The sequence below is a fragment of the Drosophila pseudoobscura genome, chromosome X (assembly GCF_009870125.1).
Source record: "Drosophila pseudoobscura strain MV-25-SWS-2005 chromosome X, UCI_Dpse_MV25, whole genome shotgun sequence".
Classification (NCBI taxonomy): Eukaryota; Metazoa; Arthropoda; class Insecta; order Diptera; family Drosophilidae; genus Drosophila; species Drosophila pseudoobscura.
In genome coordinates this window covers 64,878,473-64,894,780 of record NC_046683.1, presented here as the reverse complement: position 1 = coordinate 64,894,780, position 16,308 = coordinate 64,878,473, and the positions used below count along the sequence as shown (strand labels likewise).

General features: G+C 52.7%; 2 protein-coding genes across 4 annotated transcripts in view; one reads left to right on the top strand and one right to left on the bottom strand.

Moving 5' to 3' along the window:
• Positions 1-2,708: 2,708 nt before the first annotated feature.
• loaf (lost and found) overlaps positions 2,709-16,308 on the top strand; it is a 29,979-nt gene continuing 16,379 nt past the window's right edge. The window contains exons 1-2 of one of the 3 annotated variants that reach the window (XM_001352752.4): positions 2,709-3,254; positions 8,475-8,924. In XM_001352752.4, the coding sequence (XP_001352788.3) occupies positions 8,720-8,924 (205 nt within the window). In that variant the 5' untranslated portion in view covers positions 2,709-3,254; positions 8,475-8,719. Of the gene's footprint in view, positions 3,273-3,428; positions 3,445-8,474; positions 8,925-16,308 lie in introns of those variants that run through there. The other 2 variants (XM_015188369.2, XM_033385259.1) reach the window with 2 other exon arrangements.
• Gr68a (Gustatory receptor 68a) lies at positions 14,675-16,211 on the bottom strand. The gene has a single exon (XM_033385256.1). It carries the CDS (start codon positions 16,128-16,130, stop codon positions 14,844-14,846), a length of 1,287 nt encoding a protein of 428 aa, XP_033241147.1. The 5' UTR covers positions 16,131-16,211; the 3' UTR covers positions 14,675-14,843.

Genomic DNA, 16,308 nt, shown 5'->3' with positions numbered 1-16,308 from the left:
CAGCTGAGCGAAGCTTCCGTAAGTGCTGTGCAGCGCATCGCAACGGAGCTTTCGACGCCGATCATTAAGATCGGTAAGCTCCTATTTAAGCACTGCAAAAGCAGCAGAGCGTTCTCATTTGAAAATTGGAATCTGTGCAGCTGGTGATTATCTCCGCGTCGGTAGCAAATATATAAAACGGAACGCCTCGCCACCAAGAGTTTGTTTTGTCGCCAACCCGTGCGTCACACAGCTCTGCCAGGAGCAAACAACACTCGTGTCTCCGTGGAAAAGTCGGAAAACTGGTCCCTGGCCACGATCGGTAGCCCACCCAGCTCTCACAAAGTTCTGCCCCCCACACCAAACTCCCACCCTTGACGGGAGTACTCTTCGCGAGTCTACGCGAGTGTGGGGCCGAGATTGTTTGTTCCTCCTCTGGAAATCGTGGGAAAGTCCACCTGCCTGGCTACATAACCTCCACCGGCTATAACCCTTGCGCCATCCCGCACGGACGCGCATAGAGCGCATAATCCTAGCGATCACCCCCCCTCATTTACCAATCCCCCTCCGACCTGGGCACACATTAACCTTGTTTCCACAGCTCCACAACGAAAGGCGCCTTTCAGCGAGGGACCACTGTATTGAAGCTGTAAGTGACCCAATTTCCTTGTTCGTAAAAGGCATGCGCAGCGGCCAGCCTGCTGGCTGCTGATAAGAGAGCCCAACACTTGCGTTCCCCACGCTCGAAGCTTATCGTTCTCGTCGTTGCCAATTCTGCTTTAAGCTTGCAGTGCTCGCTATCCATGCATTTTTGTAATGCATTGAAACGTAGTAGATCCGATATACAAATACACTAAACAACAAAAAAAACATCTCCTTATCTCCTTAACCAACAACCACAAAAATGTTTTTTTTTATTTTTAATTAAATTGCGTTTTGGCTCACCATGGCGGATCGCTGGTCTGACCCCCGTGGCTTTTTATAATTATAATATTATATATTATATTTATATACCCTATCGTTTATATATACATGCATACATCTATAAATATCTAAAACTTTTCTATTCCTCCTTTAGTGATTAAGCATCATATTTTTCCATTTCCATTCAAACTGGTTAATTAAAGACTTGTGTTCTTTCCGGAAGTGAAACTCTTGTTCGCTCGGTTTTGATGATGTAGCCACATGTCTAGTATTAGAAAGAAAGAAAGAAATATATTGAATTTTGTCAGCCATGAATATGGAGTAGATTTCTAATTTCCTAGTGACATGGTGACGTAATGGGATACGGTGAGAATATTAGGGAGTTCCAGAATCTTTCGCACAACTGGAAATCATGGAAGGGTGGGTACAGAATCACGCCCGCTATATTTTTGGAACACCCCGACAAAATCCCCTAGTACTTTCGAGTACGCCCTATGTATGATTGTGCCATTTCATTTCGGTTATGCTCGGAATAGGCTAATTGTTGTTTTCGGAGTTAGCTCCCTGTAGAGTCACGGGATTCTACAATTTTAAAGTTTATGTAGTAGGAGTCGAGAAGCGGTCAAACGAACCCCCCCCCCAAGTTACCGAATGAGCACGGAACCAGAGAATCCCCACCGGCAGTGACCTCGACATCCCCTCCAATCCATCCCCTACTGACGTATAGAAATATATCGTTGACATGTTACAAGCTGTCGCGGGAAAGATCCGCCTTTAACAAAGTATTATTTCGTGAAAAGACTGCTGTGACGATTAAAAGCCAAGGCTCTGTCCATTATAATTCAAGTCAAGCCGCCGTCAGCTCTATCTTTGTCCGTTCTCATGGCATGGCATGGCATGGCATGGCATGACTTGGGCCAGACGCTAATTTCTTTCTGCGGCGGAAACGCAGAGAGGGCTCAAAGTTATCCCATTTAAATTTAATTACGAGATAAACGCATGTTTCTGATGTTTCTGACGTAGGCGCTTAGACTCGAATGCGCCCGCAAGTAGTCCTTGGGTGGGTGCCTTCCTCGGTTGGTGGTTACCTTAAAGCCACCTCGCGCTCGGCTATAATTAAATTGTCCAACCGAAGGGCGGGCGTCCTTTGTGGGTGGCAGTGGCAGTGGCTGTGGCAGAAGCAGAAGCAAAGGCAGACGAGCACTGACAGGCACTGTCGTGTGGCGGCGACAAATTACAGGACATGGCTCCGCTTGAGCTCAAACTCATCGATAGCCTGTCCCTGTCCTCGTCCCCGTCCCCGTCCGTGTATGGCCCTGTACGGCCCTGTACGGCAGTGGGGTAAGCGGGCGGCGTGAAATCGATTTGATTTCAAGGCAATTCCCAGACAACGAACGTACACAAGTCTCATGTTACGCTTGTCATTCGATAAGGGCTCCACTGGCTCCCACTGGTGGTCCCTTTGCCACTGCCATCCACCGGACCGGGGGCCCCAGTTTAAAGAGGTTCTCTTAAGGTGCTAAATATAATCAAGACGCTGGGCCGTGCCTCATTTCTGTTGTTTCTGTTGCTAATTCATTGAGATACGATTACGCTTTGGGGCGCCAAATTTGAGTACAGTAAACTGCGCCTACGGATAACAGAGGAAACCGAGAGAGCGAGTGGAGTGTGTGCGGAGAGAGAGAGAGAGAGAGAGCGGAAACGTGAGCGAACATAGGGGTTCCCTGCCCAGAATGTCGCTCTATTGGTGGTTGATTGTGGGTTGGTTGCACTGCCACGCTTTCTACCCCCGAAGGCACCGGCAAGGGCTTCAGTTCTTTTTAGCTCCGCTCCGGGTCGAGTCCGTTCTGATTTCGCATAGAATATCTCTGATTATCGTGTGCCCAAGGATCAACCAAAGGGCCAAATATCGCCAACTGTGGCTGACGGTGTTGTCAATCGAAGTCGAGCGCCGATTGTAGTGTACGAGCTGTAGAATTTACTCGGTTTTCGTGGGAAAGTGGCTTCAAGGAGACATGTTGCCTGCCACCTTCCACCCAGCATCCCCACCTGGAGCCCAGTAGAGCCGTCCCGCTCGCACACAGCTTGCAATCGATAACCTTAACAGAGGGCTGCCCACTCGACGGCTCCGCAGCGCAGCGAGTAGAATTGTCTAAATGTTAGCTCCGACGAGAGTCGAGACGCTGAAATAATCGCATTCGCACGACCGGCGAGTGCTGGCAGCGGATGTTTGCAGACCCTTTTTAGTCGTCGCGCCGTTCGTTTCGTTTGTTCCGCTCCGCTCCGCACCGTTTCGTTCCGTTCCGACCCGATCCGAACCGTGAATAAGTGAGGCAAAGTGTGAATAACTTGTGAGTTTTGAACACTTTGTGAGTATTGAAAAGTGCATGAGATCGGTGCACATTTTTTTGTTTTTGTGAACGAGCAATAAACAGAGTTGTTTCTGGTGGAAGAGCAGTAAACGGAGTTTTTTTTTGTTGGTGAATGAGTAATAATAGGCGACTTTGATAGGCGGCTCCGCCACCCTGGCGCGCCGTTTGTGTGAGTACAGAACGTACACGGACCTGCATCCGCTCGGGGCTGGGTGATTAAGGATTCGATCGAGTCCAGAGATAGCGGCAAGGGTGGCTAACAAGCCGCGACAGCCGCCCCTCTTTGGACGGCACACATAAAATATCAGTGCGGCAGGAACAACAACAGTGCGCATAATAAATACAGGCACGGTGTGTCGTAAAGTGAGGGGGAAAAGCAGCGAGTGAGAGGCATCGCATAGGCACGGCACGGCACAGCACCGTACAGCACGGCACGGCACCGTACAGCACAGCACAGCACAGAGTGGTGGCAGGAGCAGCAAGTGCGTCGGCGGCTCGGCTGGGCTCGGGGGTTGCTGCTGTTCCTCGCTGAGGTCATTTGCAGTCATTTGTCGCGACGAGCACTGTGCCCGCCGTGTGCCAGGGGGTTGATTTCGTCCACACCGGCACTTCGTATGTGTCTGTGTGTGTGTGTGTGTGTGTGTGTGTGTCGTGTGTCGTGTGTCGTGTGCCACTGTAACGGTTAATCTCATTCATCAGAGCGAGCACTGAGAACCGTAGCCGGGAGCCTAGTCGGTCGTCAAGTTGCGTTTTACACATTTTTACGCCTGCGAGTACTACCAGCGAGTATCGCAGTGAGCTGCTCTCTCTTTGTCTCTCTCACTCTCGCTCTCGCTTTGCTGCTCTCTCACCAGCGAGAGCATTAGTTGCGCTGTTAAGCGTGTCGTCTCGCTTGCACTTGCCCCCGCTAGGCGTAGTGGTCGATGCCGAAGGTCCTTAGCGTATCCCCGTGTGTGTGTGTGTGTGTGTGCAGGAGTACATACCATCGTGCGAGTGTGTAAAAGTAGTGTCACGCACAACACACACACGCACACACACACACACATTTGTGTACGAGTGTGTGCCAGCACCAAAATGAATATGTGGCCTTCTCCGTAGCCGTAGTCGTAGTCGTAGCCGTAGCCAGGGTCAGGAAGTGTGGCAATGGAGTATTCCCTTTCGTTCTGCTTCCATCCATCCTCCCTCCTCCCGCCCCTGCCCCTGCCCTGGACCACATTTCAGTTTAGCATTTTCTAATTTATATATTTTCGACCCTATCGTACGAGTACTCGCAGATGCTTCAACGCACAGAGCAGAGCATCTCGACAGGTGATTTATTTTTGTCCGCACTCCATTAGCTCCCCGTCCCCCCTGCTGCCCGCCTCCCCCATCAACGTCACATGGGAGACCCGTGCAAATACGAGAAGTACATCTCTGCCACTGCCGCTGGACACGCCAATCGGAGGAGCTGGGTCCCGGGGGGAGGGAGGGGACTCCGCACTGCCATGCGTATTAATCATTAGCATGACCTCGACCCTTTCGTGCGTCCAGCGCCAGAGCCCCAGCTCCCAGATCTCCCTTTTCGATAGAAAACACGACTTGACGGGTCTGACGCACAAATGAGGAAGCTGCCAGAGCAGCAAAAACATAAAAATAAATAAATAAATTTGATTGGGATTGCGGTTGGTCCTGGAGCTGGAGCTGGAGCTGGGGGGGCTGGGGTCTCGCCCCGCCTATTAATCTGACACAGGGATTTGCCCAAAAGGCAAATCGACGACGGGGCTTTGATTTTTCGTATTTGCTCGCCGCCCTCCGATTGCTCCAGTCATCGTTGCGTCCGTCTTGGGACCGACTCAGCTGTCAGTCGCTGGGTTTTCGTGTCAACACTTGCACTTAAAGCCCCCCACAGCCATCATCCCTCATCCCTCATCTTTCATTCTCCTTCATTTCCCATTTCGTAATCGCAATCCTATCCCGTAGGAATTCCATGATTTGGCACTTTCGGGGCTGCCTAAGGCAATAAGGATGGGAATTCTATGTGGGAGTACAAGAACATTTCCTGTGAGGAATAGTCCAAAGACTGGGTCTTGTTTTCGTTCGTCATCCTAAGAGATTTCCTAGAGGAATAGAGCAAATAGGAAAATATTAATCTCCCATCTAGAGAAATAAAGTTTATTAATCATTATTACCAATTAGGCAGCCGTTCTCCCCCTGCCTCTCCACCGCCCCATCACCACACAGGAATGGAAAATGTATCTGAATCAATAAACCGACACCTCATCGAAGTAGGAGAACCGGAGTAAATGCAGCGGAAAATGGCTTAAAAATACAAACACCCGTAGTCCTCCGCCTCCGCCTCCCCTCTTGTCTCTCACCGAGAAATAACTCATTCGCCCAGGGAACACGAGGGAGCAGTCACCTACCCAGACACCGAGACACCCAGCAATCCCCCCACAAAACCACACACATATACTCCTGTCCCTGTCCCTGTCCCTGTCCTGTCCTGGCCTGTCCTGGCCGTGGGGCTTGGGGCTGTTGTGGCTGTTGGCAGCTCAGTTCCGTTCAGTACTCGGCAGACAAATGGACGTGCCCGGTGCAGACGTGAGTCAGACGCGAGTGCGGACACGGCAAAGCATATGGGGAGCAGAGCAGAGCAAGCAAATCCGAAAAAAGGGGGAAAAATCCCTACCCTCTTTGGCAGAGCTCGTAGTCTGCAGGCATAAAGTAATTTCTTTTGTTTTTAACGTCCTGCAGTTAATACATTTGCATTGTGCACGCAAAGGCACGCACACACCCGCCCCCCTTCCCCCCCACACCCCACACCCCACAGGATACCCAGACACCCAGACATGTGGGTGCTTTCGGAATGCTCCCCCAGACAGAACAAAGAGCTTCCCGTGCCGCACACCTTGGCAGTCCTTGGAGTAGTCCCCGGTAATCCAAAGCGAGCGTTTCTCGAGCTTTTAGCGCGGCAAACCAAAGAGTTTCTCCCTCTGCACCCTGTGCACCCTCTGCACCCTCTGCACCCTGTGGACAATCATTATGGTTCCATACGGGTACATAAATATTTATTGTGCACCCGTGTGCATATGTGTTTATGCCACAAATTCAGCGTCCTGTCCGTTGGAGGGGCCCACCGATGGGTGGGCTTCCAGATGGCTGACAGAGATATTGAGTTTGATTCATCAGCAAAACGAGTAGAGTACGAGTAGAATCGATAATGTACTCGTGACGGTGGCCATTGGTAGCCTCTAAAGCCTTTCTAGGGCCGGGAGGGAGCTCTTTGTTCCACCATTTGTTGGAGTCCCAACCCAGGCAATGCGTGTCCCTGCTTTCATCACTAATGTGTCTCCACTGTCTCTGCTGTGCGCCCCTTTCGGACAATGCGATCGCGACAAAAGGCAAATCAAGCAGAACACAAATCCACACGAGTGTGGAGAGAGTGCCCCCCAACCACACCCGCCCCCCAAGCGGTTCGGCGATGAAACCCCACAGGGCCATTAATTGTAAGTCGTCTAGTTTTTTGTCGCCACTTCGGACACACTATCGCTGGCCACCCACCGCACTCCACCCCGCCATCCTGCCTCCTTTTTGCGACTGGTCTGTTCTTTTAGTTGTGTTTGTAATTTATGCGGCTTCCCCGGCCGTCTCTGGCTCCCTCCCCTCCCCGCCCCGCCACACTCCATTCCATTCCGTTCCGTTCCTCATTAGAGCTACGGAAGAAGGCGCATAACGAGAGCCGTATTTCAAGCCCCACCCCCCTTCCCCTGCCCCTGCCCCGGCGAAAATTATCCTCCCAGATTCGAGTTGTGCAAATTGTGAAATTAGAGAGCAATCAAGGCGTAAAGTTTACTTGTTATTTCCTGGAAGAGGCACACCGAATGGGGGCGAGAAAATATATATATTTTCTAATGTCCTTTCACGAGCCGGAAAAATCGGGTTGCCATGGCGGCGGTGGCGTCGACAATAACAACAACAGAAAACCAGAGAACAGAAGAATAACAGCCATGGAAATGCGGAAATGCACAACAGGCTTTGGGGATACGACTAGACATACATACATACGAGTAAATACACTTGTATGTGTCTGTGTGTGTGTGTGTGTGTGTGTGTGTGTGTGTGTGTGTGTGTCCTGAAGAGCAAATCGCATGTCAATGACCATCTTCTGGGAAAACGGTAAAATCTTTTGGCCTGTTTGCCAAAGGCTTCCCCAGAATCTGTTTGTCGAGGGAGGGACTGCTTTTCATGTCCAGCACTTTGCGAGTTGTCGTTGTCGTTGTCGTTGAAAAGTCCCTTCGAAGATCAAGAACATCCTTCTGAGATGAGTCGAGAACACGGCCTGCCCGCTCCTCAATCAATCCAGCTTATAGAAAGCCGTCATCCTTCGATGTCCCTGCAAATGTACCCTGAGATGGGGCACAGCTCTGGTGGAAAGTCAAGGAAAATGTACCCACAGATATCAATTCTTATGGAATACACGCCACTATATGTACATCCATATGTATGTAGGTCTCTGCGTCCCTATGTACATACTTCGTGGGGCTCGTGGGGCTCGGGGGGCACGTGGGGAAGTGCCAGGCGCAGAGAATAAGTGGACTACAAAGAGGACAAAGTGAAAAGCTATAATCAGATTTAATTAAACACGAAATTGGAGCACTGCCTCTGCCTCTGCCTCGGGCTCTGCCTCTGCCTCTGGCTCCTTCGATGGGATGCACAGCGTATGTGTGCCTCACGGTGCCCGGGTCCGGTCCCCAGTTCGCACTTGGGTGCTTGATGCATGTGCTGTTGTAGGTTGCATTATTATGTCGCAGGACATGCGGCGACTAGCGACTAGAGGGAACGTAGCCCCCCCTTCTGATGGAGTTGGAGTGGAGCCAAGCCTGCGGCGGGCTGGCTGGCCGCTCGGACTCTCACGTGGCTGCGCTTCAGTGATAAACCGCACCACGGGTCGTATGCGTAATAATTCATTTTGTTTATTCCTCCCCTCCAGAGCACAGGGGGGGCATTCCCCAAGAATATGGAACTCTGAGGACAGAGGAGGTTCCCTTGGCGGCTCCTTTCTCTTCGCCCACTATCCTTTTGCTATCCTTTACACAATACATGACTCTAGCCGTCCACAAACTGTCATCGCCCACTGTTTGCCAGCGGCAAGCTGCTCTCCCCCTCTCGCCACCCCCCTCTTGGAACTCAATTTGGTCTAATTCGTCTTTTTGTTTGCAGAACGAAATTGGAACGAGGATAAAATCCGTTAATGTCCATCGCGCGAAATGAGGAGACAGCCGCTCCAGCGAGGAGGAGGAAATTCATAAATGAAAGCTCCTAATTGCCGAAGAATGACGGACTAAGGGGAACAAAAGCAGAGCAAACTTTTCGGCCACAAACATCAGCAGCGACAGCGGCTGCGGCAGCGGCAGCGGAATCGGTGGAACCGCGAAAATTGTGCCACCGCAGAGGAAGCGCAGAGGATGCTGTTAATGCCCACATCGTGTGGGCCGGGGCCACCCGCGGGCCCCAATGGCGCGGGAGCTGATGGCGGCGGCCCAGCGGAGGTCGCCCGACGAAGGACGGCGGCATCGGGCAGTCCCAAATGGCTGCTAATGCTGCTGATGCTCTTTGCCATTCTCGCCCGGATGCCGCACAGCCAGGTGGCGGCTGAGAAGAGCAAGCACTGTGAGTATCACCTAGAGATATACATATACCATACGAATCCCCCACTGACTGGACAGCTGGTCCTCCAGCCAGACCACAGAGGGGCCCTCCAGCCCACATATGAATGTACAGCCCCGTTTGTCCATCGAATATTTGGCATTTTTACGTTTAATTTAAATCAAAAATCGACAAGTTGGGAATGTGTGTGTGTGGGTGTGTCCCCTCCCCTCCCCTCCCCACCCACTTGGGTGCGCCCGTTGGGTCGATGTCGAAGAGTCATCTCGCACAATAAAATCTGTCAGCAGCTTAGTTTTATGTGTGGTTTCTTCTCTCGAGAGTTTTTCCGATTTTTCTTCGCTCGGCAATAAACATTTGTTTGGGGCAGAGGCGAGGGCGGGGGCGTGGGCGTGTGCGGAGGTGCATCAAAAGATGAGAAGAAATGTAAATGGACGGACGGACGGACGGACTACAAATACGCGTAAAAAACCGACACGTATGTGTGTGTGTGTGGCGTGTGGCATTGTGGCACATTGTGGGTAATTCATTCAGTTGCCGCAAATGGTTTATGTTGCAAATAAAGAACAAATAAATATAGTTTTACGATGCACTGTCCGTACGGGTCGGACGTGCATAGGCATATATTCGGGGCATATACGGGCCCCGAACGGGAGCAAAGGTCACAAGAGGCCTCTTCACGTGAATTTCGAGGACTGGAGTTTTATTTGGGTTTAAGCCACCAACAAACAGCCAGCACAGATGGCCACAACAGGCAGCAAATTTGTGAAAATTAATCCAATTAGTTTTCGTACAGCAAAGACATGCCAATAATTCACTTTAAGGCTATTACGCCCCCAGGCCCACCTTTAGCCTGGTAAGTAATCCAGACGACTAGGAGTAGGAGTAGGAGTACGGGCTGGAGCCTAATGTCGGAAATAGTCCGATTATGAGCCGGGAGCTGAGGGAGCAGAAAGTATCGTATGTGCCCACGTGTATGGTTTCCTGTGCCCCTCCGAGGGGCGTGCACCAACTGCACCGCCGTACAAGTAGCAGCCGCAATTGCCGACCCATGAAATGGAAATTACTCAGGCGGCGCGCGTTGCATCCTCCCGGCGCGAAAGTTGTTGCCGCAAATTATTTCCGTATTCCAGCATTAAATCATAATTAAAATTTCAAGTAAAACAACTTACATGCCAGGCCGTCGGAGGGGGGGGCTGGCAAAAGTTTCCTTGTCGAGGGCGCAGAAAAAGTTCATTGCATACTTATTTGGGCTTGTTTCCGGTTGCCGCCGAAGCGTCTGCCGCCGCGTCGCCGCCTAATTGCAGCCTCCTCCACAAAAAGCACAGTCGGATGACGAATGTGCCTGCTGACGGGGATTGGGTCCCCCCCCCCCCCCCAATAGATGGATCATTTCAGAGGGATTGGTGGAAACTGGAATGCCTGGAGTTCTTCTCCTTACTGATTCCGCAAACATTTATCCAAGAGTGACTCTCCAGCCTTCCAGAAGCATCGAACCACTGTTAGTGGGCCTGGTTTTGGTGTCTTTTTGCTCATTTCCGGCGACAAGAACGGACACGCTTAGTTGCACTCCCCGCTGTCGCTGTCGCTGTCACTGTCGCTGTCGCTGCTCTGCTGATGCTGCTCTTTGCGTTGCGGTGTTTGCTGTGGCAACACACACACATACACACACACACACACAGATACAGACAAAGTCGGTAGCCAAAGGAGGCATCGCCTGTCCTCGGCAGACTTGTGGCCCACGTGGCGTGTACTTAATTTCTCATGCCCCATGCTCCATGCTCCCCGTGCCGGGGCGCGTTTACTTTTTTACCGGCCACATACTTAGTACGTGTTTCCCCTTCCCCTTCCACTGCTGCTGCCCCCCCCTGCCCCATCGGCGTCGCCTCTGCCGGCGGCAGCATTGAAGAAGACTTTTCAACTCGTTCAACAAAATTGTGCACAAAAGTTTCATAATTAATTTCATGTTAAGTGGCAATGCAAAGGAAGGGCGGTGGCGGTGGAGGGGCGTGGCCTGCCTGCCACAGTGCTCTCTTACGTCTCCCCCCCGGATTTACTCCTCTTCTCCACCCCTCGACGGCTGGTGCCTTTAATTTGAATTGTCATTTCCTCTGTCCTCTGTTTCTTCAACACTCTTCTGCCCGCCACAGAAGCACCGGTGTCGTCTGCCTGCCATCCGGTTGCCAGGCACAGCCGCAGCCACTGCCACGCCCCCACCACCCCCCACCAGCCCCCATCATGCCGCACGTTCAACTTGATTAGCGTAACTTATAATGACTCGCACGAGCAGCGACTCTCGTGTGGCAAACTTGTTGGCTGTTGTTCTGTGGCTCCCATTCCGAGCTCCGTGTTGCCCAAACACTTGCAAACAGTTACTTACAAAAGTAAATACACAGATGGAGATACGGAGAGATGTGTGTGTGGGGTGTGGGGTGGAGGGTGTGGGGCGTGTGGGGCGGGGGGCACATTTGCAAGTGGTTTTCATAATTACATTGTGTGAGTACTTCATACGAATCCAACTACGAGTGCACGAGGCAGGAGCACACTTCGCCAGGGATGGCCATCGATAGTTCATTCCTGCTGGTGCCCACTGTACCCGGAGACTCCCCTCATTCGAATGCCTCAGATATTTATTTCGTTGAGCTGGAATTTTATTATAATGACAGCATTGCGTATGTTTTGATAAGGGATCCGATCCAATCCTGACAGCACGCACGCCCATCCCTCTCCCCTCGCCCCATGCCACTCCCCTTCCCACCTACCATCCCCCCATTGTGTGATTCTTTTGCAATATTGCGAGCATTATACGTTTTTATAAAATATGTCACGTTGCCTGGTCTTCCCTGCACCCGCCACCGCCACCCGCCCCCAACCTGTTCCCCTTTCCCCGATGGCCGACTGCCAATAAATTTGTGAGAAAAACAACTGTCGACGTCGAAGAAGTGGCATAAAACTTTTGCTCTTTGTGTGGCATAAATATGAATGAATGGATTTGCTCCTGCAGTGGAAGGACCGAGCAAAGGGGGAGGGGGGGAGTGGCAGTGGCGGTGGGACCAGTTGGTCCACTGCGGCATGTACATCGAGGGACGAGACCAGAGCCAGCCAGGGTCCTGGGGGTCGGGGTTTGGGGGCTGAAATGATGAAAAGGAGCCAAAGGCTTTCCAGGGGCAATAAATTTTAATTTTCTTAAAATCCATCCGCATACGAAATGAGATTCGTAACAAGCCGCAGCCGCACCATTTCGGGCTCTGTCTTTGGCTCTGTCTTTGGGTCTGTCTCTGTCTTTGGCTTTGTCTTTGGCTCTGTCTTTGGCTCTGTCTTTGGCTCTGTCTTTGGCCCTGTCTTTGCCTCTGTCTTTGGCTCTGTCTTTGGCTCTGTCTTTGGCCCTGTCTTTGGCTCTGTCCTTGGCTCTGTCTCTGGCTTTGGCTCTGTCTTTGGCTCTGTCCTTGGATCTGTCTTTGGCTCTGGCTCTGTCCGGATCCCCACCTGAACGCTGATGTTCGATATATCTAGGCGCATGTATGGACTCCGACAATGCTCGTTATTTATTCCACAGTACGTCCAATGATTGATTTTCCAGATCTATTTATGGAACGGTGAATCTGCTCAGTTCCGGGGATCTTTTGTTCTACTCGCAGCGCCGCCATAAATCCTGCCCGGGCGACCATGATTCAGCTGCTTAGCGATCCTTGGCTGGCGGGTCGGGTCACAGTCAAATGCGCAGATAAATGTTTATGGAAGATAAATTGCAGCGAGAGGACACAAATCGGGTGAAGCATAATAAATTCCATTTGTAGTGGGCTTCTATGGGGGGAGGGGGGGAGTGAGGGGTGCAAATAGGGAGCCAAATCGACTATTGATGCGTTGGCATCTCGCGTGGCACGGTGGCAGGGTGGCAGGGAGCTGCCACCGACACTGCTTGTTTGTTGGGTCCGAAAGGGGGGTGGGGTGGGGCGATCATTTATCAACATTTCGGTGGGAGGGGGGGCAAGTAATCACTTGCCATTCCAAACCGCTTCATGCACACATAATACCACGAGTATTGTCGATTTTGTAGAGCTCGTGGCACTTTCGAGTCTCGGCAGATTGGGGAATCCCTGTTCCTGGGATCACAGATGACCCCCTCTGCGGGGGGAGAGAGGCCCCCCTCTCTCTTCCCAGAGGGATAATTCAAGCTCAAAGGAACTCATCAGCGCCGAGGCGCTCCACCAATCACTAATCTCACTTGTTCTGGCCGCAACAAGCCCTCGAAAGACACAGGGCTGCCCCAAAATAATCCCGGCACGACTTTCCCTTATTTATTTTTGGGCAATCTGTGGACACAAGAAGCCCCGGACAAGACGACGAGGCGTAGTCCTGCAAGGAGCGGGCCACAAAAGGACATGCACCCTCCGCCCTCCGCCCGCCCGCATTGTGCCTCCGGTTAAGCACACGAATCCCTTTTGTAATCAAATGCACAGAAAATTGTATTCCATTCAACGAAAATGCCGAGTCCCAAACCTCTTTCGTGTCCGCCGGATGGGGCTTTGTATCGCCGGCGCTGTGTGGCGCTGTGTGGCGCTGTGTGCTGGTGGGTGGGGCGCCGTGTGTGGGTGCGTGATCCACTTAGGCGGTGCGGGGGGGACTCGCGCGCCCGCTAAACAAAGCCGTAGAATTATCTGCCCGGAATGGGCAGGACGGGGCAGGATGGGGCCTTGGAGGCGTTGGAGGCGGCTCCGGGCGGAGCTGAAAGAAAAATATTACCAGAAGAAGCTCGTAGACAATAGCCCGGCGAAATGCGAAATGCGAAATGCTCGTAAGTAAGCAACAATAATGAAAGAGAGAAAAGAAAAACAACAGCAACAATGGCGTAATAAACTAACGGCAAAGTCGATCCCAGCTCGGATCCCGAAACTATGCAAAAAGTTTTCTCTTTGTTTTTCGCGTCGCAGGAGCCAAAGAAGAGCCCAAGAAAAAACTCGCAAGACGGCGACGAGGAAGCGAAAGATTCGCCGTGGCTGCAAAAATGGAATTAATAATAAAAAAAAACAAACAAAAAAAAATAAGAAGAATAATTTTCGAAAAATAGTTAAGCCCCTTTTATAGGCCGGAGCCGGAGTCCAGGCCAGGCCAGATGGGACCTGGGCCCCCGGGGGGGAGGGGCAAGGGGCAGGGGACAGGGGGCAGAAATTTAATTAACAATTTGCGAAAGGCAAATAAACAAAGGCGCGCCGGCAGGGCCTCCACGCGGCCATCAGTTATCCTGGCGGACTTCTGCCGACTCCGGCAATGATCTGCTGCCCGGATTGAGTGTCCGGCTAGCCGGGCCGACAAGTTGAGAGCTATTTGACAAGTTCTTAGTGAAAAGTTGAGCCTGGCATAATTAAACTGGTCCGCTGCCCCCTGCCCACTCGCCCTTTGGCCCCACCCCCGATTGCCAATCGCAACTGCCAAAGTTTGTTCAATCATAAAATGGGAAAAGAGAAGGAACCCAGTTCAATCGGGCCGGACAAGTGTCCCAAGTCCGTCCTCTTCTCAGGGAATTCCCGGCAAAAAGAACTTGCCAAACTTTTGACTATTCAAACATTATGACAGGCGAGGCGACAATTCGCTTGATTATGGCCCAGGAACGGAATGGAACGGAATGGAATGGAATGGAATAGAACGGAAGGAAGGACGACGCGTCGGCAAACTTCAATGAATCTTATCGTCTGGCTGGGCCATTTCGGGCCCCCTATCTCCCTGGCTGACGCCTATTTCACAGTTCTTTCATTAGTTTGGATGGCACTTCATCTTCGTTGCACGCTCGAGTGACTCAGGCCCCATGCCCCGCCTTGCCACCCTGCCCCGCCCTGCCTCCTTGGGCAAACTGCTGCCGCTTCTCATGTTTGTTTCCCCAGCAGCTGGCACCAGAAAAAGCAGCTCTCGCTTATTTTCTTTATTAATTCACACCTCAACCTCCTCCACCTTGGAGTCCTCCAGCTGCTTGAACTGCACCAAGATGACCAGATAGGTGGTGACGGCCGAGAAGATCTTGAAGAGCGTCGAGTTGTCGATGGCGAAGAAGCCGTAGGCCGTGAACTGCACCTCCTGCTTGATGCTTTTGGTGAGGAACTTGTCGATGATGTTCTGGAACTCCTTGCTCTTGCCGTAGACGCGGGCCAGGATCTGGGAGGTGGTGTTGGCCGCCGAGGCCAGGCAGTCGCAGGAGCTGCAGATGACGGCCATGGTGACGGTCTCGGCCAGGACCCAGGCGCAGGACAGGCCCATCGTGTCGGCCAAGTCCGCGTGCTCGCTGGACGACCTGGCGGTCAGCGTGGAGAAGGCCAGGTAGCTCTGGTTCGTGACCGTGTAGAAGGCGAAGCCGAAGAAGAACAGCAGCCCCACGCCGGCCACGGAGTTCATGTTCTCCGTGATGTAGCGCAGCTTGCAGAACACCTCGATCAGGTTGCTCAGCTCGCGCCAGTTCTCGCGGTCGCTCCTCCGCCCGCCGGGGCCCTCCTGGCGCGTGAACGCGTCCAGCCGCCGGTTGAGGAACTCGATGCGCAGGGCCAGGCTCTTGAGGACGGTGCGCAGGTAGACGGCGAACACGCCCGAGTAGAGCATCTGCAGGCTGTAGACCAGCATCAGGACGCACTGCCGCCTGGCCCCGATGCCGCTCAGGAAGTGCACGTAGTAGAAGGCCACCAGCACCACGCTCGTCGAGGTCGCGGCCACCAGGGCCCCCGGCAGGCGGCAGCTGTAGCTCTCCCTGAAGCCGTTCGCCTCCAGGTACTCGTCGATCCTGGCCACGTCCCGCAGGGTGCCCCAGTGCTTGGACGCGTTGTGCACGCTGGAGAGCACCATCATCGTGTAGCTGCAGATGCAGAAGAGCGTCTCGATGGTGCGATTGATCTCCTCGGTGTCGCCCAGGGAGCCGGCCACCAGCCTGTACTCCTGCGAGGCGAACAGCACGTCCTGGCACAGCAGCGCCGAGCTGACGAGCAGCAGGGCGGCCACCCCCCGGCCGTACCACCGGCCCCATCTGCCCAGCCGGAAGTTCTCCTCATTCTCGCCGCTGAAGAAGGGCAGCAGGCCGCACACCTGCGTGGGCAGGGCCATGGCCCTGATGTCGTCCAGGATTTTCATTCCGTCCGTCGTCTGTTGTTGGTCCTTTGAGCAGCAGGCACAGTATGGCGGACTCGAGCGGAGGTCTGTGGGCTTGGAGGCCTGTAGGCCTGGTTCCCGGTTCATTAGCTGAAATTGACAGGCATTTAATAGACCTCTAGGTAATGGAAATGCCGTACATTAGCAATCGATCACCTGCCTGCACTATTGCTTTCGCCATTGAGTCCAGGGGCTCATCGGCGGGTCCCTTTAGCTGCAGTTTCGGGTGGAAAGTGAAAATTCATTGGGTAATTGCTCATAATCG